Consider the following 23,325-nt stretch of genomic DNA (forward strand, 5'->3'; position numbering starts at 1 on the left):
GTTTCAAACCCCTCATTGCCTTAATGTAACATAGTCTGGCTGACTAGTAGTTATTTTCTTGCTTGTTAATGCCGGTGAAATGCGCTTTTCCTGTCTTGTTGGGATTCTACGTATTTTGATGTTTATTTGTTATGAATTTCAATGTGTATGTATGGTTAAATGACTACTACGTTTTATTCATAATGACAGATGTTTTCGTTTTATTACAACATTTTTGGTCGTTTCGCTAGTATGTATTTCACTGCCTATGTTACGCGAGACTCTCGCGCATTACACTAGTGCCCTCTCTCGTCAGATGTTCCAAGCGCAAGCTTTATCCGTTTGACACTAGGATACAGATAAATTGGTTTTATATTTCTATTTTACATAAATGTCTTTAATTGGCCTGATACGTTTTACTTATTAAGGCAGAGTTTGAATTAACAAAACCTTTAATAATTTTTTGATGCGCTTATGTATGTATTTATGGATTTTAATATGCGCGAGTCTGGCACATGCAAGTGCCCTCTCTCGGCGAAACCATCTGCCCTAGTGCTTTCACACTCGTGTCTCAATAGTTCATAAGTGAAGTAATGCTGCTAATACTGTTCGCTTTGACCCTGTGCCCATTACACATGTTGTATAAATGGAGATGATGTTTTAATTACTGACGACGCCTTGCATGATGTAATTTTAGTAAGTACCAATGATTTTGTGCCTACATTACTGTAGTAATTTCACCGTTACTTAAGCTTCTGTTTCTCACTTTCGTTGATATGGCTTTTCTAATGAATGTGTCTTTCTGTTCAGGAAGTTTTACTTCTGATGAAGGTACATTTATATGTACCGAAACCTTGGTCAAGAATTTTAATAAAAAATTTTATCCTGCAACTGTTTTTGGCTGTCATCCTTTATTGTGAATTAAAGTGAATTGGTCGTAACACGACGATATATTTGATATGAATATTGTAAATAATTAAAAGATTACGAGACTTTTCCAGAGATAGTGCGCTGAGTTGTGAGAATTTTGTTGTGTGTGAGAACAGTTGCAAGCTAGAGGTGACATTAAGCTTGACATAATTTAAACAGTTATTGTATTTAAAGTGGTTTGGTGTTTCGTTTTGTTCGATAGTACGATAACGGGAGTTGTTATGGAAATGTGTCTGCCTCGTAATTGCTGCTCGATATTGTTTGTCATTGTCATTGGAATGTTTTGGCGTGTCTATTCGTGGTGTAACAGCGTCACTGTACGATTACGACGCTGTGTATATTAAAGGTGCTGTTTATTACACTACTGGCCATTAAAACATGCTACACCACGAAGATGAAGTGCTACAGACGCGAAATTTAACCGACAGGAAGAGGATGCTGTGAAATACAAATGATTAGCTTTTCAGAGCATTCACACAAGGCTGGCGCCGGTGGCGACGCCTACAACGTTCTGACATGAGGAAAGATCCAACCGATTTCTCATACACAAACAGCAGTTGACCGGCGTTGCCTGATGAAAGGTTGTTGTGATGCCTCATGTAAGGAGGAGAAATGCGTACCATCACGTTTCCGACTTTGATAAAGGTCTGATTGTAGCCTATCGCGATTGTGGTTTATCGTATCGTGACATTTCTGCTCGCGTTGGTCGACATCCAATGACTGTTAGCAGAATATGGAATTGCTGGGTTTAGGAGGGTAATACGGAACGCCGTGCAGTATCCCAACGGCCTCGTATCACTAGCAGTCGAGATGACAGATATCTTATCCGCATGGCTGTAACGGATCGTGCAGCCACGTGTCGATCCCTGAGTCAACAGATGGGAACGTTTGCAAGACAATAACCATCTGCACGAACAGTTGGACGACGTTTGCAGCAGCATGGACTATCAGCTCGGAGACCATGGCTGCGGTTACCCTTGACGCTGCATCACAGACAGGAGCGCCTGCGATGGTGTACTCAACGACGAACCTGGGTGCACGAATGGAAAAACGTCATTTTTTGGATGAATCCAGGTTCTGTTTACAGCATCATGATGGTCGCATCCGTGTTTGGCGATATCACGGTGAACGCACATTGGAAGCGTGTATTCGTCATCGCCATACTGGCGTATCACCCAGCGTGATGTGTGGGGTGCCATTGGTTACACGTCTCGGTCAACTCTTGTTCGCATTGACGGCACTTTGAACAGTGGACGTTACATTTCAGATGTGTTACGACCCGTGGCTCTACCCTTTATTCGTTCCCTGCGAAAGCCTACATTTCAGCGGGATAATGCACGACCGCATGTTGCAGGTCTTGTACAGGCCTTTCTGGATACAGAAAATGTTCGACTGCTGCCCTGGCCAGCACATTCTCCAGATCTCTTACCAACTGAAAACGTCTGGTGAATAGTGGCCGAGCAACTGGCTCGTCACAATACGCGAGTCACTACTCTTGATGAACTGTGGTATCGTGTTGAAGCTGCATGGGGAGCTGTACCTGTACACGCCATCCAAGCTCTGTTTGTCTCAATGCCCAGGCGTATCAAGGCCGTTATTACGGCCAGAGGTGGTTGTTCTGGGTACTGATTTCTCAGGATCTGTGCACCCAAATTGCCTGAAAATGTCATCACATGTCAGTTCTAGTATATTTGTCCAATGAATACCCGTTTATCATCTGCATTTGTTCTTGGTGTAGCAATTTTAATGGCCAGTAGTGTATTATTCGACGTTTCAGTCTGCCGTCTCGTCAATGTTCATGATTGCTGCAGTATTAATTATCCAAGGGTTGATCTGTCTTAAATTCGTCTTTTAAGAGTGCAACCACGGTACGAGCTAGACTTAGAGTATTTGCCAGGCGCTCCGCTATGACTGGAATTTTCTGAAAACTAATAGCGATCCACGGTCATAATATCGACTGTAAAATTAAAACTGTGCCAAATTCATGCTGTAGTGGTCGACTGGTTCGCTCAAGCAATTTTGCGCGGCAGGAAGCCATACATCAGCGGCGTAGCGACGTTGGTACAGTACGATCCGTTGTCGGGAGTTCGATCTTGATTCGTTACAAAATGACTCCATAGCGCAGGTTTCATGGCTCCGGCACAACATTATTCTGCTAAGGGCATTTGCATCACGGATGACACTTTTTTGAATTACTTAGAAGATTACTTAGTGGACGATCTTTTTCCATTTCCCCATATGCAGTATAATCTCTGATGTGGTGCCTCTTGAAACACCAAACACTTCGGCTACCTTACGGAAGGACCGACCGCACGAGGACCAGCAATTTGCCAGCTTTCGAACTCACGGCCAACAACGTGCGACGTATTGAGAACATTGCACAGGCGCCATTCTTGGCCAAATACAACAGCGCAATCTGCAAGCTAGACTAGCCTACGTATTTATGTTCAAGCAGCCATTTCACGCGGTGCTTCCATATTTTTGTGTAACCCTGTACCTCTTAAAGAGCAGACCTAGCCAGAATTTTAAATACACAGACCAAAAAAGTTTTGCATCACCCCTGTTCCCAAAACTCCTGAAGGTACACGTTGACTGTGGATGTTGTATCACAGACACAGTCCCTTCGACTGTTCAGAGATGACACTAACCCAGCCCAAACATGTAAACAACCATGCATGAGCAGCGCCTAGTAGACGGAGGGGATCCGACAGATGATCAGTTCCAGTCATTCCACCAGGAAGGGGTTCGTGTTGTCTGTAATTCAACCATGCCTCGACGCTCAGAATCGCGTTCGATCGCGTCCGCATTGTTCCTTTATGCCAGGAAGGGCTCTCAACAAGGGAAGTGTCCAGGCGTCTCCAAGTGAACAAAAGCGATGTTGCTCGGACATGGAGGAGATACAGAGAGACAAGAACTTTCGATGACATACCTCGCTCAGGCGGCCCAAGGGCTGCTACTGCAGTGGATGACCGCTACCTACGGATAATGGCTCGGAGGAACCCTGACAGTACCGCCACCATGTTGAATAATTCTTCTCGTATAGCCAAAGAACGTCGTGTTAAGACTCAAACTGTGCGAAATAGGCTGCATGATGCGCAACGTCACTCCCAACGTTCCATGGGGACGTCCATCTTTGCAACCACGACACCATGCAGCGTGGTACAGATGGGCCTAACAACATGCCACATGGACCGCTCAGGATTGGCATCACGTTCTCTTTACCGATGAGTGTCGCATATGTCTTCAACCAGACAATCGTCGGAGACGTGTTTGGAGGCAATCGGATCAGGCTGAACCCCGCAGACACACTGTCCAGCGATTGCAGCAAGGCGGAGGTTCCCTGACGTATTGGGGAGGCGTTATGTGGGACCGACGTACGCCGCTGGTGGTCATGGAAGGCGCCGTAACGGCTGTACGACACGTGAATGCCATCCTCTGACAGATAGTGCAACTATGTCGGCAGCATATTGGTGAGGTATTCGTCTTCATGGACGACAATTCGCGCCCCCGTCGTACACATCTTGTGAATGACTTCGATAAGGATAACGACATCGCTCGACTAGAGTGGCGAGCATGTTCTGCAGACATGAACCCTATCGAACAGGCCTGGGATAGATTGAAAAGGACTGTTTATGGACGACGTGACCTACCAACCTCTCTGAGGAATCTGCGTCGAATCGCCGTTGAGGAGTGGGACAATCTGGACCAACAGTGCCTTGATGAACTTGTGGATAGTATGCCACGACGAATACAGGCATGCATCAATGCAAGAGGACATGTTACTGGGTATTAGAGGTACTGGTGTGTACAGAAATCTGGACCACCACCTCTGAAGGTCTCGTTGTATCGTGGTACAACATGCAGTGTGTGGTTTCCGTGAGGAATAAAAAGGGCGGAAATGATGTTTATGTTGATCTCTATTCCTATTTTCTGTACTGGTTCCGGAATTCTCGGAACAGAGGTGATGCAAAACTTTTTTGATGTGTGTATTTACGTATACTATCTAGTCAAAAGTAGCTGGACACCTATCAGCAATGTAGAGTGTATTCAGCCTTTGACTGACTTCCTTCAGGATAACGACATCGCTTGACTTGAGTGGTCAGCATGTTCTCCAGACATGAACCCTATTGAACAAGCCCGGGATAGATTTATGAACGACGTGACTCACCAACCACTGTGAGGGACCTACGTCAAATCACCATCGAGGAGAGGGATAATCTGTACCAACAGTGAATTGATGAATACAGGCATGCATCAATGCAAGAGAACTTCCTAATGCGTATTAGAGGTACCGGTGTGTACAGCAATCTGGACCACCACCTCTGAAGCGCCAGATTAAAGAAAAATTGTATACCCAACAATCTGCTGTACTGCTTCCCCCCTCGCAATTCTTTTCAAGAGCAAACAAGAAAGTTATATTAATGGCTTATCAGCTTACTATTAAAACACTATTACGGAATATGAGTTAAAACTACGCGAAATACTTAACTGAAGCTAAAATCTTCACAGATCTAGCAACTGGAGACGTACTTTTTGTACCCCATATACCAATGATCCCAGCCGATTTACCCATTCATTTTAAGCGGCTTCAATTCCCCTCAAGGTTCCTTTTGCAGTAACAACAGACAAGACTCAAGGTCAGAGAGAGGGGGAAGAGGACATGACAGAGCAGCAGGAAGAGAAAAGGAGATACCGAAGGGAAGGAGTAGATGGACAGAGAAAAGAGCAGTAGATAGAGACAGACAGAGAGAGGGAAAGAGTGGGGTGGAGAAGATGGGCAGACATAGAGGAAATAGTGGAGAGGAAATGATTGACAGCGATAGGAGAGAGGAGGACAAGATGGATAAAGTAAGGGGGGAGGAGAAAATACGTACAGACAGGGGGAGAAGCGCTTTAGGAGGTTTATCCAACTCCCGTACATATTTGGCAATTACAGAGTCTTGCCGGGTTCGCAAGTATAATTAATGTCCATTCCCTGAGTTCCGGAACCTCTACAGAAAACTGGAATAGAGATCAACATAGACATAATTTCCGCCATTTTTATTGCTCATGAAAACCACGCATTGCATGTTGTACCACCATACAGCGAGACCTTCAGAGGCAGCGCCATCTAACGGGTCACCCATAGCGTCGTCTGGTTTCCACCTTCAAGCTAGGCGAGTTTCATTCTCTGTAGTATTTTCGTTTGATGCTTAATTCGTGAGATATTTGGCCACGTGACTATCAATGGACCACACTGTATATAGTGCTCTATTATATACGAAAGAATTAAAGCCTACGTCCATCCGAATATTTATTAGAGTTTCACATAAAAAATTTGGGAAATCTGTCGAGAACTTTTCGATTTTTGGAAACAAAGCAGCATGGACTATCAGCTCGGATACCCTTGACGCTGCATCACAGACAGGAGCGCCTGCGATGGTGTACTCAACGACGAACCTGGGTGCACGAATGGCAAAACGTCATTTTTTCGGAAAAAAACAGTTTCTGTTTGCAGCTTTATGGTGGTAACATCCGTGTTTGGCGACATCGCGGTGAACGCACATTGGAAGCGTGTATTCGTCATCGCCATACTGGCGTATCACCCGGCGTAATGGTATGGGGTGCCGTTGGTTACACGTCTCGGTCACCTCTTGTTCGCATTGACGGCACTTTGAACAGTGGACGTTACGTTTCAGATGTGTTACGACCCGTGGCTCTACCCTTCATTCGATCTCTGCGAAACCCTACATTTCAGCAGGATAATGCACGATCGCATGTTCCAGGTCGTGTACGGGCCTTTCTGGATACAGAAAATGTTCGACTGCTGTCCTGTCCAGCACATTCTCCAGATCTCTCACCAATTGAAAACGTCTGGTGAATGGTGGCCGAGCAACTGGCTCGTCACAATACGCCAGTCACTACTCTTGATGAACTGTGGTATCATGTTGAAGCTGCATGGGCAGCTGTACCTGTACACGCCATCCAAGCTCTGTTTGACTCAATGCCCAGGCGTATCAAGGCCGTTATTACGGCCAGAGGTGGTTGTTCTGGGTACTGATTTCTCAGGATCCGTGCACCCAAATTTCATGAAAATGTAATCACATGTCTGTTCTAGTATAATATATTTGTCGAATGAATACCCGTTTATTATCTGCATTTCTTCTCGGTGTAGCAATTTTAACGGCCAGTAGTGTAGGATTTGACGCTCACCACCACCGTAAGCGATGACAACTCGCAACAAATGGAATAAAAATTCAGTAAGTATCTCGCTAGGAGCATGTTTAACGCTTGCGTCAGCTAAGACAAGCACAATGGTGCGCTCAGTACACTACTGAACGCTCATTGGCTGTCACACAAACTCGACTGCCTTTATTCGTGACTGGAACTATACCTCTCCCTGCCTGCTTCCTAGGTGTGAGTACGATGACCCCGCTACCTAAACCGGATCTTCGCTTTGCCAGGCAATAGTGTCCGCGCACGATACGGTGAACGATGCGCAGTGCTCAATTTTCGTCCAAAGCGCTGGGCGAGTTCATTCGTTTGTTCGGAAGGGGAGGCCGACAAGTGTTTACCCCTTTCGGTCGGTCGGGGATCACAGAATCAATGCGTACGTCCTGCAGTCTTTCTCAAACGATTTTACAGAAATTGTTGGGTAAAATACACTCCTGAAATTGAAACAAGAACACCGTGAATTCTTTGTCCCAGGAAGGGGAAACTTTATTGACACATTCCTGGGGTCAGATACATCACATGATCACACTGACAGAACCACAGGCACATAGACACAGGCAACAGAGCATGCACAATGTCGGCACTAGTACAGTGTATATCCACCTTTCGCAGCAATGCAGGCTGCTATTCTCCCATGGAGACGATCGTAGAGATGGTGGATGTAGTCCTGTGGAACGGCTTGCCATGCCATTTCCACCTGGCGCCTCAGTTGGACCAGCGTTCGTGCTGGACGTGCAGACCGCGTGAGACTACGCATCATCCAGTCCCAAACATGCTCAATGGGGGACAGATCCGGAGATCTTGCTGGCCAGGGTAGTTGACTTACACCTTCTAGAGCACGTTGGGTGGCACGGGATACATGCGGACGTGCATTGTCCTGTTGGAACAGCAAGTTCCCTTGCCGGTCTAGGAATGGTAGAACGATTGGTTCGATGACGGTTTGGATGTACCGTGCACTATTCAGTGTCCCCTCGACGATCACCAGTGGTGTACGGCCAGTGTAGGAGATCGCTCCCCACACCATGATGCCGGGTGTTGGCCCTGTGTGCCTCGGTCGTATGCAGTCCTGATTGTGGCGCTCACCTGCACGGCGCCAAACACGCATACGACCATCATTGGCACCAAGGCAGAAGCGACTCTCATCGCTGAAGACGACACGTCTCCATTCGTCCCTCCATTCACGCCTGTCGCGACACCACTGGAGGCGGGCTGCACGATGTTGGGGCGTGAGCGGAAGACGGCCTAACGGTGTGCGGGACCGTAGCCCAGCTTCATGGAGACGGTTGCGAATGGTCCTCGCCGATACCCCAGGAGCAACAGTGTCCCTAATTTGCTGGGAAGTGGCGGTGCGGTCCCCTACGGCACTGCGTAGGATCCTACGGTCTTGGCGTGCATCCGTGCGTCGCTGCGGTCCGGTCCCAGGTCGACGGGCACGTGCACCTTTCGCCGACCACTGGCGACAACATCGATGTACTGTGGAGACCTCACGCACCACGTGTTGAGCAATTCGGCGGTACGTCCACCCGGCCTCCCGCATGCCCACTATATGCCCTCGTTCAAAGTCCGTCAAATGCACATACGGTTCACGTCCACGCTGTCGCGGCATGCTACCTGTGTTAAAGACTGCGATGGAGCTCCGTATGCAACGGCAAACTGGCTGACACTGACGGCGGCGGTGCACAAATGCTGCGCAGCTAGCGCATTCGACGGCCAACACCGCGGTTCCTGCTGTGTCCGCTGTGCCGTGCGTGTGATCATTGCTTGTACAGCCCTCTCGCAGTGTCCGGAGCAAGTATGGTGGGTCTGACAGACCGGTGTCAATGTGTTCTTTTTTCCATTTCCAGGGGTGTAGTATAATTTTTGCGTTATTTATAGCTTCACATGTGAGCTTCATAGCCATCATTTCGTTAATGGTCATAGTTATTGTGACATTTGCATGGAAAGTAAGACTCCGAGCGAAATTCGAAAAAGTTTGCAATAAAAGATAGGGATCGCTATGATTTTGCGTTTGGCGCATATTACAAGACATGTTGCTGCTCATGAAATGTACGTAACATATCGAATTTTTCTTTAGATTTGGGTGGATGTCTGTATGTCACCAATCTAGAGATAACTTATCTGATAAAGCACACTCATTTGCGATCGTGAGCGGCAGCGATAAAGCCAGAGCGAAACATCCACAACGTTCCTCACATTTCGTAAATGGTTTGAGATATCGAAATGAGATTTTGGCAAATGATAGCACGCAAAGAGAAGAGTATTTTAGCATATGGTTACAACGCAAAACTTCATTATTTACTGTGTTATTCCACTAACAACAGACTTTTTCAATGAAAGAATGTGGTTTTTAAGAACCATAGATAGCTGGTAAAACGAGAAATGCTATGGGTTTTGGAACGTCATAAGTGAAGATATTACACGTTTATTTTGTACTGAGGGAGTGCTTTTTCATAAGATTCTGACCGTACTTTTCCTCAGCTCCTCACTTAATAAACTTAATAAACCAGAATTCTGTCACAATTGTGTCTGGGTTGGGTTGAGTTGTTTTGGGGAAGAGACCAAACTGCGAGGTCATCGGATTACGGAAGGACGGGGAAGGAAGTCGGCCGTGCCCTTTCAAAGGAACCATCTCGGCATTTGCCTGGAGCGATTTAGGGAAATCACGGAAAACCTAAATTAGGATGGCCGGATGCGGGATTGAACCGTCGTCCTCCCGAATGCGAGTCCAGTGTGCTAACCACTGCGCCACCTCGCTCGGTCACAATTGTGTCTGCACGACGTGTTAGTGATGTGAGACTGTGTAAACTTCGGTGTGCTTTGGCAAAAGAAGCAAATTTTAACGTGGCAGCAAGAGTAATATGTAGGTCTTAGTCAAAATTCGCCACTCATGTCGCTTTTCTGAAAGATACAAATTTTTAATAAGCTAGGCGAAAATAATACTTCCTGGCAGATTAAAACGGTGCGCCGGACCGAGACTCGAACTCGGGACCTTTGTCTTTCGCGGGCAAGTGCTCTTCCAACTGAGCTACCCAAGCACGACTCACGCCCCGTCCTCACAGCTTTAGTTTCGCCAATACCTCGTCTCCTACCTTCCAAACTTCACAGAAGCTCTCCTGCGAAACTTGCAGAACTAGCACTCCTGGAAGAAAGGATATTGCGGAGACATGGCTTAGCCACAGCCTGGGGGATGTTTCTAGAATGAAATATTCACTCTACAACGGAGTGTGCGCTGATATGAAACTTCCTGGCAGATTAAAACTGTGTGCCGGCCCGAGACTCGAACTCGGGACCTTTGCCTTTCGCGGCCAAGTGCTCTACCAACTGAGCTACCCAAGCACGACTCACGCTCCGTCCTCACAGCTTTACTTCTGCCAGTACCTCGTCTCCTACCTTCCAAACTTCACAGAAGCTCTCCTGCGAAACTTGCAGAACTAGCACTCCTGGAAGAAAGGATACAGCGGAGACATGGCTTGGGTAGCTCAGTTGGTAGAGCACTTGCCCGCGGTAGGCAAAGGTCCCGAGTTCGAGTCTCGGTCCGGCACACCGTTTTAATCTGCCAGGAAGTTTCATATCAGCGCACACTCCGCTGTAGAGTGAAAATTTCATTCTAGGCGAAAATAAATCGCTGCTTCTGTTGCATTTCCAGTGGAATTCTTTTTAGATAATAACCAAAGCAGAGGTGACGGACCTTTTTGAATGATCACCGTGCAAGTGTGGGCCTGGAGGGGCTCCACTTAATATTTACAAAAAAATGTGAGCGTAGGCTTCAGTTTAGAATGGGACATCCACTCCAGCGGTCTGAATTTCCCCTGCAGCTCGTTCACGCAACCCCCACCACTACCGCCCTCCCTTCGCATCCCCTGCCAACTGCACACCTACTAGCCACCTTATTCTGCCTGGTCTCTACCTTCATGAATTCCGAGTTGTGTAGCAAAACTGGAATGTCTGTTGGCAGGCACCACATGGAGCCAGGAGCTGATATGGCTGCTGATGAACAACTGCGATGTTGAGCAAGCAAAGCGCGTCCCACTGATACAGAGGTTCCCATATCTAGAGTAAGTACCAGCAGCACATCACTCACTGTGTTTCAGCACGTGAAGGCAACATCTGCTAATAACGTCTGTTCTGTTTATTTCTCAGGATAACGCCTTTGATGCCTGAGTTCACAAGGAAAATGCCTCACTCAATAGACCATGTGGAGACGATGGTTTCACCACGCTTAATTAAAAGCCATCTACCATTAGATCAGCTGCCTAAGCAGATTAAAACTGTGAAGCCTAAGGTAAGTCAACAAAAATGAATACTGTTCTCTGTCGAATGAGAGGGAAGATCTAAGGCCCATATGTAGGGCGTTGGGAGTATAGGTACTGATATTGTCGTAATTGGTACCTCTATATGTAGCCATTTCAGTGTGTTTCTTGTTTTTTTCTCAGCGTCTAACAGTCTTCCCATAAACACGTTACACAATTTTCTACCTGATGTTTTCTGCACAGTAGTAATTGCATCACATGCCTGTCAGAGTACACTCTCCATTTTGTATCCGTGCATCCACATCTCAATACTTGTCCTGCTGCACAGGGAAAAATAAAGACTTGCTTGTGCCATGTGTATTTATTTATTTCTTTTAAATAATTTCTTCTCTGCTTGGCCCACAGCTTGCATAAGGACGTAATATCAACAATAATTTTATCTTCAAACTCTTCCATTGGTCCGTGTTTGCACACAAAAACAACAATGTGGTGTGGTGTGGGGTCCACCTTGATGCGAAACACTTTTTTTATTTGTTTATTTATTTCAAAACTAGTTTCAGCGTCAAATACCGCCATCATTAGTAGGTTCTTTGATTCTAAAACATACAGAAATAGCATTCTTATAAAACATTGTAAAAGTTATTTCATGTGTACTGTTTGGTTCCATCACAGCATGGTTTTACAATTGTTGCCACTGTTGCCGGTATATTTCCCGCTTTCACATAAAACCTAATAAACAAAAAACCACAACTCCACTAATATCGAAAGTGATCTACACATCCTGGAACACAGCAATACTTCATACCGAAAATTAACAACAGGAGAAAATTATTACATACAAAAGGATAGCCGCGCGGGATTAGCCGAGCGGTCTGAGGCGCTGCAGTCATGGACTGTGCGGCTGGTCCCGGTGGAGGTACGAGTCCTCCCTCGGGCATGGGCGTGTGTGTTTGTCCTTAGCATAATTTAGGTTAAGTAGTTTGTAAGCTTAGGGACTGATGACGTTAGCAGTTAAGTCCCATAAGATTTCACACACCTTTGAACAAAAGGATATAGTGGAAGTGATACGTGGTACTTACTAGAAATAAGGAAAACGTGGAAGGGAGGACCCACCAATATAACTTTCTTTTCACACAACCTGTTTATTTAACAACATATAAACTGTGTTTTACAGATAATCGAAGCATTTAACCATAACATTTTCTTTAACAAAATGAATAACTATGCAAAATTCTTTTGACCTTAAGCCTCAACCTGAATAAACTTTTAATTTTTGCAAAAGAAATCTGAAGTGCTATATTGCAAAACAGAAAACAATATGACAATGATTACAAGACGGCCGGAGCTGCAGCCCGCCTGTTGTCGGGTGAAACAGCGGTGTTTACTATCACACTGGACACAGCCTGTCTTATTAAATGCCCTTCTGCAACTCATGAAAACTATATACGCACCATTGATGAAAAGAGTGATTCAGTTACTCAAATCAGATGACGCAACTTTTAATTTGAAAGCTGTACGTCGAAAGGTTCGGGGTTAAAATGCGCACCTGTGCTTAAAGGTTAAACAGATTAGCAAACAATATGGCAATGATAAGGCTTACTTCAAAGCAACCAACCTCTTAGTTTCAATCGGCAGCCAAGGTGCGACTGCATCGCCACCCGTCCCTTCTGACAATTTTATTTTGACTAAAGTCCTGGTGACAATTGGCTGTTAATATTTCCAAAGTTAAACTGATTGTCAGTTATTAAGACCGCTCTGAAGGAACGTCTTAAAACATTACTTGTGAACACTTATTGCAAGAGAACGCACTCGGCGGAACCACAAGATCCAGCTAAAATACACCAATAATGACTCAGTTTGAGAGGCACCCACATGCCTTGCTCATACTGTGACATCAAGCAGTCAGGCCTGCAAGATGAGTGGTCTGTCAAGCGAGTGGATTCATTCTTATTTATCGAGTAACATGAACTCTAGTACTCACACTTAAGTTACAAGTTATCCTCCTATATTATTAATACGCAACGGAAACACGCATCTCTGACTATCAGTAATTTACAGAACTCTGACTGTACACTACGCACTGGCAATACCACATTTTCTTTCTTTTTTTATTTAACGGCTTTTGTCAACATGTGGCCACCGCACTGAATATGAATGGCGCACACATTGAAAATTCGGGACATTATGACAACATACAATTCGAAGGAAAAGTCCACCAATCTTTTTCTTTTCACTACCTTATTTATTCCGATAAATTCTCTAACCTAAACACACAAATTCAATAACCCACAACAATAACACATGAGAAATTTCGCCCAGTGGGCATGGCTTTACATTGGTGAATCTCTATATTATGGTCTCGTAATTATTTAACGCTACAGTGCACTTTCTGGATAGGATGGTGGATCTTTTATTATTTCTCACACTTCGACTCTCACAATTATCATCACGAAACTTTCCTCCAGATCGAGTGATACAGAAGGAACAAGCATAACCCACTAATCTTTTGAAACTACCATGCCACTCTGCCATGCAAACCACACATACCCAAATTACATGACATACACCACACTACGACATGGAATACAAAACACTAAATAGTCACAACACTATCACTTTCAGCTTTCCCACTTCAATTAGTATTTATCCCAGTTTCACATGACACTGCCCCACTTTGTAATTCTACTTTCGTACTATGAACTCTGGAGATATATGCACGTCTTCCTGTGCAATGCAAGCCAAGTGGCGTTGCTGGATAGACGGCCGACTCACCTTGTTTCTCTCTCAGAGTTTGAATCTAGCGTCACACGGAATCATATCACGCAAAGTAATGTTAAGAACGTATTCATCACACACGCGAGTCCTCAACTGATACCATGGACGAGTACTTCTCTTTATCCTTTGTCTCATACACAGTTTAAGACTCACACAGTACTCACCACGTGGAAGTACTCGTCTCTAATTTCAAGTCCTGCACACGCCATTTCTTAAATATTTCAACTTATGGTACACACGCTATTTCTTAAATATTTCAACTTATTGTACACACGCTAGTAATTCAGCTTAACTTAAGCACACGGAAGTATTTCAACTTATTGCTACATGTGGTTTCATTGTGACCGTTGGTCACTTCCGAAGATTACTACAATCCCATTAATATTACCTGCCTGACATTTAATTCTCCCCACAAAAGTTCCTGAAATAGAGAAATTATTGTTTCAAACTACTCTTAAACATTCCACATGCATACCATGTCTCCACTCTTTCGTCATTACGGAGCACAACTAAAACAGGTGTTAACAGCACAAGATCCAGCGGCAGTGTGCTGAAACATGGCCGTTCTCTAGGTCATCTCGCACCTATCCCGAGGTGGGGAAAGACCATGCTACCGTATAGGTCAGACACATTTCAGGCGCTCAAAGCTCAGGTAAATTTCATCTCTTTGGTCCCACCAAAGGTGGCCAAAGGATCGACTCAAAGATGATCATATATTCACATTCACTATCTGCGGTTAGCAGACGACCATACATTCATTCATTTCACAGATCTGACCAAATTGGATGTAGGGATTTACTTTGTGGGAGTGCACATGTGATCAATTAACTAAATAAATTGTCATTCTTTCCCACACTGGTATCCGGCTTCGCTGTATTAATTGAAATTAAGTTATTTTACAAAAAAAATGTGTTGTTCTGACAAAAATAATGAAGTATGTTGTACCTATTTTCAATGTCGGGCGGTACTGTACCCTTTCAAGTTTTTCAAACACAGAAACGAACAGCTTAGTAGGACAGGTTATTCGTATTATAACTAATGGCTGAGTAATGCAGCTACAATCAAAAAATTGAATCGGTTAACAGCTACATCTAACCACAAGGCTCTTCTTTTGTTTAACGGCAACCTGTGCCTTAGTACAATTGTTGCGGCTGTATTTGCGACCAAGAGCTGATTAATTAGAACATTAATGGTCGGGTACAAACCATGAAGGAAAGGCAGTATAACAGCGGGACAAATTTTCAAACGACAACTAGTGTCTTAGTATAATACTACTGCCTATATTTGCGACCAGAGAGCCGACCGAGTAAAACTCTTGAGTGTCGGGTACAAACCAGAGAACAATAAGAAGGGCAGGTAGATAATGGCACGATGAGGATTACAGAATAAGCCGGCCGCTGTGGCCGAGCGGTTCTAGGCGCTTCAGTCCGGAACTGCGCAGCAGCTACGGTCGCAGGTTCGAATCCTGCCTCGGGCATGTATGTGTGTGATGTCCTTAGGTTACTTTGGTTGGATTAGTTCTAAGTCTAGGGGACTGATGGCCTCAGAGGTTAAGTCCCATAGTGCTTAGAGCCATTTGATGGTAGACAGTTTAAGTGTTAGCGTAATTACAATACGCGATCCCGTAACATAGATAAATATTTATGTTTCCTTGCGCCTTTCAGGTGATATACGTCGTGCGCAGCGTGCAGGACGCGATCGTGTCGTTCTACCACCACTACCAGCTGTGGGGGGACTGCGACCTCACGCTCGACCAGTTTGCGGAGTGCTTCATGGACGACTTGAGTAAGCAGGATCACATAAGTTGGTAGAAAGAGATTAAGGGGCTCCGGAACGCCCTATACTTGCAATGTTAAAATAACGCTTATAAATTACATCTTTCCTCACAAAGTATTTGAGGTAGGAAGTCGAACTTTTTACAGATTATTTATTGGAATATGGGCTACAACTTAACACAGGGATTTTACAAAATTTTAGTTCAGTTTCGAAAGATGAACTTTTTTCAGTTGTAATGAAAATTCACAACATTTTTTTGCAATTTTTTATTTATACACTCCTGGAAATGGAAAAAAGAACACATTGACACCGGTGCGTCAGACCCACCATACTTGCTCCGGACACTGCGAGAGGGCTGTACAAGCAATGATCACACGCACGGCACAGCGGACACACCAGGAACCGCGGTGTAGGCCGTCGAATGGCGCTAGCTGTGCAGCATTTGTGCACCGCCGCCGTCAGTGTCAGCCAGTTTGCTGTGGCATACGGCGCTCCATCGCAGTCTTTAACACTGGTAGCATGCCGCGACATCGTGGACGTGAACCGTATGTGCAGTTGACGGACTTTGAGCGAGGGCGTATAGTGGGCATGCGGGAGGCCGGGTGGACGTACCGCCGAATTGCTCAACACGTGGGGCGTGAGGTCTCCACAGTACATCGATGTTGACGCCAGTGGTCGGCGGAAGGTGCACGTGCCCGTCGACCTGGGACCGGACCGCAGCGACGCACGGATGCACGCCGAGACCGTAGGATCCTACGCAGTGCCGTAGGGGACCGCACCGCCACTTCACAGCAAATTTGGGACACTGTTGCTCCTGGGGTATCGGCGAGGACCATTCGCAACCGTCTCCATGAAGCTGGGCTACGGTCCCGCACACCGTTAGGTCGTCTTCCGCTCACGCCCCAACATCGTGCAGCCCGCCTCCAGTGGTGTCGTGACAGGCGTGAATGGAGGGACGAATGGAGACGTGTCGTCTTCAGCGATCAGAGTCGCTTCTGCCTTGGTGCCAATGATGGTCGTATGCGTGTTTGGCGCCGTGCAGGTGAGCGCCACAATCAGGACTGCATACGACCGAGGCACACAGGGCCAACACCCGGCATCATGGTGTGGGGAGCGATCTCCTACACTGGCCGTACACCACTGGTGATCGTCGAGGGGACACTGAATAGTGCACGGTACATCCAAACCGTCATCGAACCCATCGTTCTACCATTCCTAGACCGGCAAGGAAACTTGCTGTTCCAACAGGACAATGCACGTCCGCATGTATCCCGTGCCACCCAACGTGCTCTAGAAGGTGTAAGTCAACTACCCTGGCCAGCAAGATCTCTGGATCTGTCCCCCATTGAGCATGTTTGGGACTGGATGAAGCGTCGTCTCACGCGGTCTGCACGTCCAGCACGAACGCTGGTCCAACTGAGGCGCCAGGTGGAAATGGCATGGCAAGCCGTTCCACAGGACTACATCCAGCATCTCTACGATCGTCTCCATGGGAGAATAGCAGCCTGCATTGCTGCGAAAGGTGGATATACACTGTACTAGTGCCGACATTGTGCATGCTCTGTTGCCTGTGTCTATGTGCCTGTGGTTCTGTCAGTGTGATCATGTGATGTATCTGACCCCAGGAATGTGTCAATAAAGTTTCCCCTTCCTGGGACAATGAATTCACGGTGTTCTTATTACAATTTCCAAGAGTGTATATTCAAAAATATACAGTTTTTTGGAAAAAGGCTGTGTTAAATTATGCAGAAGGTACTGTGTAACATTTACTGAAAGTTTGAAACAAATATGTTTGGAAGATCCTTAGAAAACATGTAATTAGTATGAGAAGATAAAAGTTTTGGGAATCGAGCGACAAAGATTGGATTAACTTTTTAGTGCATTCCAGGTCCATAGGATGGATTATCTTCATCCTCTGCAAACTCCTCCTCCAGCTTCCTCTTGTCCCTCCTCCTGTTTACTCTTGCTTGTATTTCTAGACTCTTTACAGCCCTGTCTGCAGCCCGAAGGCGTTCCTTGTCTAGAGCAAGCATCGCTCGTACCATGTTAGAACCAAAGTTTACAGTAATAACACATACCTTTGGCTTTCCAACATGTCTCCTTTTCTTAAAAGCCTTCAGAGGATTTTTAATAACTTTACTTTTACTCATTATTATACTTCAACAAAACAGAGACTCAAGAAACAGAATTAATTACGAATATTTTCGAGATAACGACAGAGTAAATATACATGAAACAATCGACAATCACACCAGCGATATATATTGAACCATCACAGGTTAGCCACAACACATACTTTATCTCACATCACTAAAATGTACCTGATGAACACGGACGTTAATAATAACACCATTTGACAGCAGTTTAACAGCGCCACAGTGGGTCACGCCCATGTAGAATACATTTCAAAAAAAAAACTGAAAAATAGTTGTAGTCTTCGGAATTGAATAAATTATATATCTATTAAAAGATGATAGTCTGCAGATTCAGAAAACGCAAAAAAGTAAAATTTGAACTTTTCATGATTTTGAGCCTTTCCGGAGCCCCTTAACTCTGTGACCGATTCATACACTGTAGCCTTTGAAGATTGTTACTTACATTCTCGGTGACTTGAGTTATACAGCCTTTAGGCCTTGGTCTAGGATATGTTTTTGTGTCTAACGATTCGTATCCCGACGCTAGAGGCACAATCAGAGACTACAAGAACTTTGTCAGTGGCTTTTCGAAATGAAACAGTATCAGCAGCAAATTGTTCACACGTGCTTACACAACTTAGCCGCTGTGGATGTCTCCAACATCAGGGCCGGCCAGGGTGGCCGAGCGGTTGTAGGCGCTACAGTCTGGAACAGCGCGACCGTTACGGTCGCAGGTTCGAATCCTGCCTCGGGCATGGGTGTGTGTGATGTCCTTAGGTTCGTTAGGTTTAAATAGTTCTAAGTTCTAGGGGACTTATGACCTAAGATGTTGAGTCCCATAGTGCTCAGAGCCATTTTTTTGAACAATTTTTGAACCCATAGTGCTCAGAGCCATTTGAACGATTTTTTTCCAACATCAGGAGTAAGTGTAAGACGAAACGAAAACAGTAACAGTTGATGCTTTCTCATTATGTTCTTGAAATTCAGCTGACGTGTCTTCAGTATTAGATTGCGTCTCTATTAGTGCCAGCACACGGACACTTGCAGCCCTTATTTTTCGCCCTGTATCTCTGTTTACCGAAATGTAGTCAATCTGATACACTGGTGTGCAACTCTTAAGGTGGGTAGGACGTCAAACGGGACGACTTGGAGCAGGAGAGACACCACAGGAATTTTTAATTTCCACCGTCTATACTTTTAAAAATAAATTCATAAAACTTTGTCGGATTGACCAGAAATGATTCAGGATTTACACTTATAGTGGTGGAAGTTCAAAAATATAAGAAAATAATTTATTTTTTTAGATTTGTATTTCATCTATTTTTCACTTACCATTGGCTGCATTTGTTGCTATAGGTACACTTTTCTTCATAAGTAAGGGAGATTCTTCGATGAATTTTGCACAGCATATAAACCATACTTACTGTAGAATAGAATTTTACAAATCTATTAAAAACTGTGGTAAAAATTGAGATAATTAGCTATAAAATTTGAGTTTTTTTCTAAACATGAAGTTCAAAATGTAACAGCACATTCATTTTTTCACAAATTAAATAATTTCTAGAGTTTCATACATCTGTAAGTATGGTTTGTATGCCGTGCAAAATTCATCGAAGGATCTCTCTTACTTTCGAAGAAATGTGTACCTATAGCAACGAACACAGCCAATAGAAGTGAAAAAATGATGAAGTTTCACATGTAAAAAAAAATTATTTTGTAATTTTTTTGAACTTCTACTGCTATGATTGTGAATCCTGAATCCTTTCTGGTCATGCTGACAAAGTTTTATGAATTTATTCGTAAAGGTATAGACAGTGGAAAGTAAAATGTCATCTGGTGTCTCTCCTGCTCCAAGACGGCCCGTGTGACGTCCTACCCCCCCCCCCCCCCCTTAAGACGAAAGTAGCTTTCGCATGGTGTTTCACTGGCCAAGTAACATACAGCTCGACGAAATTCGGCCAGTATGCAGAAATAAATGGTACAGTATAGGACAGAAAGTAAATGAAAGATAAGTGCGACGAGAAGAACAAAAATGACAGTTTTGACCAAAGACAATAATTACAGTGAAGTTACCGCCATTTATGATAGTCCCCTGGACATTACAAAAGTGTTACCGACAAAGTTGATAAGGAGTTCTTGTGATGAGGTTTGGTTTGTGGGGCTCTCAATTGAAGGGTCATCAGCGCCCGTACAAGGTCCCAATTTCTTTTACACAGCCCAATTTTTCAACACAGTCCAGCCTAACCACAGTCACGAATGATGATGAAATGATGAGGACAAGTCACCCACTCGCTGGGCAGAGAAAAATCTCCAACCCGGCCAGGAATCAAACTCAGGACCCCGTGATTCAGAGGTAGCAACTCTAGCCACCAGACCACGAGCTGTGGACAATGACTTCTAGTGTTAGGGCGTTCCATTCCTCCACCAGCTTGGATGACAACTGCTGGATGGTCGTTGGTGCAAATTTAGGTGCTGCAATATGTCTCTCCAACGCATTCAACATGTGCTCGATAGGATTTAAACCAGGGGACAGGCAGGTCAGTACATTCGTCGAATATCCTCTCGTTCCAAGGGTCCATCCATCTCCACTGTTCCATGCGATCACGTATTGTCATCCATAAAAATTAAGTCAGAGCCGAATACACCCCTCACAAGACACATATAGTGAAGGATTACAGCTTGACAATAATATTGATTGGTAAGGTCTTGGTAAGGTCTTTACATGGATAGTCAGGCAGCAGTTAGAGTTGACGGTAAACTGAGTTCATGGTTCAGAGTAGTTTCAGGGGTAAGACAAGGCTGCAACCTGTCTCCACTGTTGTTCATATTATTTATGGATCATATGTTGAAAACAATAGACTGGCTGGGTGAGATTAAGATAAGTGAACACAAAATAAGCAGTCTTGCATATGCGGATGACTTAGTTGTGATGGCAGATTCGATTGAAAGTTTGCAAAGTAATATTTCAGAGCTAGATCAGAAGTGTAAGGACTATGGTATGAAGATTAGCATCTCCAAAACGAAAGTACTGTCAGTGGGAAAGAAATATAAACGGATTGAGTGCCAAATAGGAGGAACAAAGTTAGAACAGGTGGACGGTTTCAAGTACTTAGGATGCATATTCCCACACGATGGCAACATAGTGAAAGAACTGGAAGCGAGGTGTAGCAATGCTAATGCAGTGAGCCCTCAGCTACGATCTACTCTCTTATGCAAGAAAGAAGTCAGTACCAAGACTAAGTTATCTGTGCACCGTTCAATCTTTCGACTAACTTTGTTGTATGGGAGCGAAAGCTGGGTGGATTCAGGTTACGGATATGAAAGTAGCTAGGATGATTGCAGGTACTAGGAGATGGGAACAATAGCAGGAGGGTGTCCACAATGAGGAAATCAAAGAAAAACTGGGAATTAACTCTATAGATGTAGCAGTCAGGGCGAACAGGCTTAGATGGTGGGGTCATGTTACACGCATGGGAGAAGCAAGGTTACCCAAGAGACTCATGGATTCAGCAGTAGAGGGTAGGAGGAGTCGGGGCAGACCGAGGAGAGGGTACCTGGATTCGGTTAAGAATGATTTTGAAGTAATAGGTTTAACATCAGAAGAGGCACCAATGTTAGCGCTGAATAGAGGATCATGGAGGAACTGTATAAGGGGGGCTATGCTCCAGACTGAACGCTGAAAGGCATAATCAGTCTTAAATGATGATGATGATGATGATGATGAAGTGTACCGTGTTCGAAGATTTGGATGTCAGTAATTTAGATATATAGGTTAATCAAAACAGCTGATATATTTTCAAAAGTACTTAGTGGCTGCTGGTTCTTGTCGGGATGTATGGAGCCAACTCCAGTCGATAAAATCTACCCGATTGTTGGAATAGCTCCCGTCACTATTAGAAGGACTATTGTTGCTGATGTAGGGAGGGCTAAGCAAACTTATGCTCCCCGACGTCCACTGCATGATCATCAGGCTGAGGACCGTCGACTGAAGTCCAGAAAGAGCTTCATCGCCAGGACTCGACCACCAGAGGGAACAGCAGAGTCTAACCGCACCACCTGGTGGAAGAGCAACCTACCAAATGATACAGTAGAGTCTCTGTTATCCGACCTAAACCGGCAGCGGCCAGGTCGGATAAGCGGGAAGGTCAGATAACACGGAAAATAATACAGGGTTATTACAAATGATTGAAGCGATTTCACAGCTCTACAATAACTTTATTATTTGAGATATTTTCACAATGCTTTGCACACACATACAAAAACTCAAAAAGTTTTTTTAGGCTTTCACAAATGTTCGATATGTGCCCCTTTAGTGATTCGGCAGACATCAAGCCGATAATCAAGTTCCTAGATAACAGGACGCAGCATGTCATTCTCAATGGAGAGAAGTCTTCCGAAGTAAGAGTGATTTCAGGTGTGCCGCAGGGGAGTGTCATAGGATCGTTGCTATTCACAGTATACATAAATGACCTGGTGGATGACATCGGAAGTTCACTGAGGCTTTTTGCTGATGATGCTGTGGTGTATCGAGAGGTTGTAACAATGGAAAATTGTACTGAAATGCAGGAGGATCTGCAGCGAATTGACGCATGGTGCAGGGAATGGCAATTGAATCTCAATGTAGACAAGTGTAATGTGCTGCGAATACACAGAAAGATAGATCCTTTATCATTTAGCTACAAAATAGCAGGTCAGCAACTGGAAGCAGTTAATGCCATAAATTATCTGGGAGTACGCATTAGGAGTGATTTAAAATGGAATGATCATATAATGTTGATAGTCGGTAAAGCAGATGCCAGACTGAGATTCATTGGAAGAATCCTAAGGAAATGCAATCCGAAAACAAAGGAAGTAGGTTACAGTACGCTTGTTCGCCCACTGCTTGAATACTGCTCAGCAGTGTGGGATCCGTACCAGATAGGATTGATAGAAGATATAGAGAAGATCCAACGGAGAGCAGCGCGCTTCGTTACAGGATCATTTAGTAATCGCGAAAGCGTTACGGAGATGATAGATAAACTCCAGTGCAAGACTCTGCAGGAGAGACGCTCAGTAGCTCGGTACGGGCTTTTGTCAAAGTTTCGAGAACATACCTTCACCGAAGAGTCAAGCAGTATATTGCTCCCTCCTACGTATATCTCGCGAAGAGACCACGAGGATAAAATCAGAGAGATTAGAGCCCACACAGAGGCATACCGACAATCCTTCTTTCCACGAACAATACGAGACTGGAATAGAAGGGAGAACCGATAGAGGTACTCAAGGTA

At 44.7% G+C, this 23,325-nt stretch overlaps 1 protein-coding gene across 1 annotated transcript in view; it reads left to right on the forward strand.

Moving 5' to 3' along the window:
• LOC126106685 (luciferin sulfotransferase-like) overlaps window positions 1-23,325 on the forward strand; it is an 85,059-nt gene that overhangs the window by 32,396 nt on the left and 29,338 nt on the right. Inside the window, exons 3-5 of the mRNA XM_049913055.1 lie at window positions 11,078-11,177; window positions 11,263-11,404; window positions 15,812-15,932. Of these exons, the coding sequence (XP_049769012.1) occupies window positions 11,078-11,177; window positions 11,263-11,404; window positions 15,812-15,932 (363 nt within the window). The remainder of the gene's footprint in view (window positions 1-11,077; window positions 11,178-11,262; window positions 11,405-15,811; window positions 15,933-23,325) is intronic.

Source organism: Schistocerca cancellata, chromosome 10, assembly GCF_023864275.1.
Source record: "Schistocerca cancellata isolate TAMUIC-IGC-003103 chromosome 10, iqSchCanc2.1, whole genome shotgun sequence".
NCBI lineage: Eukaryota > Metazoa > Arthropoda > Insecta > Orthoptera > Acrididae > Schistocerca > Schistocerca cancellata.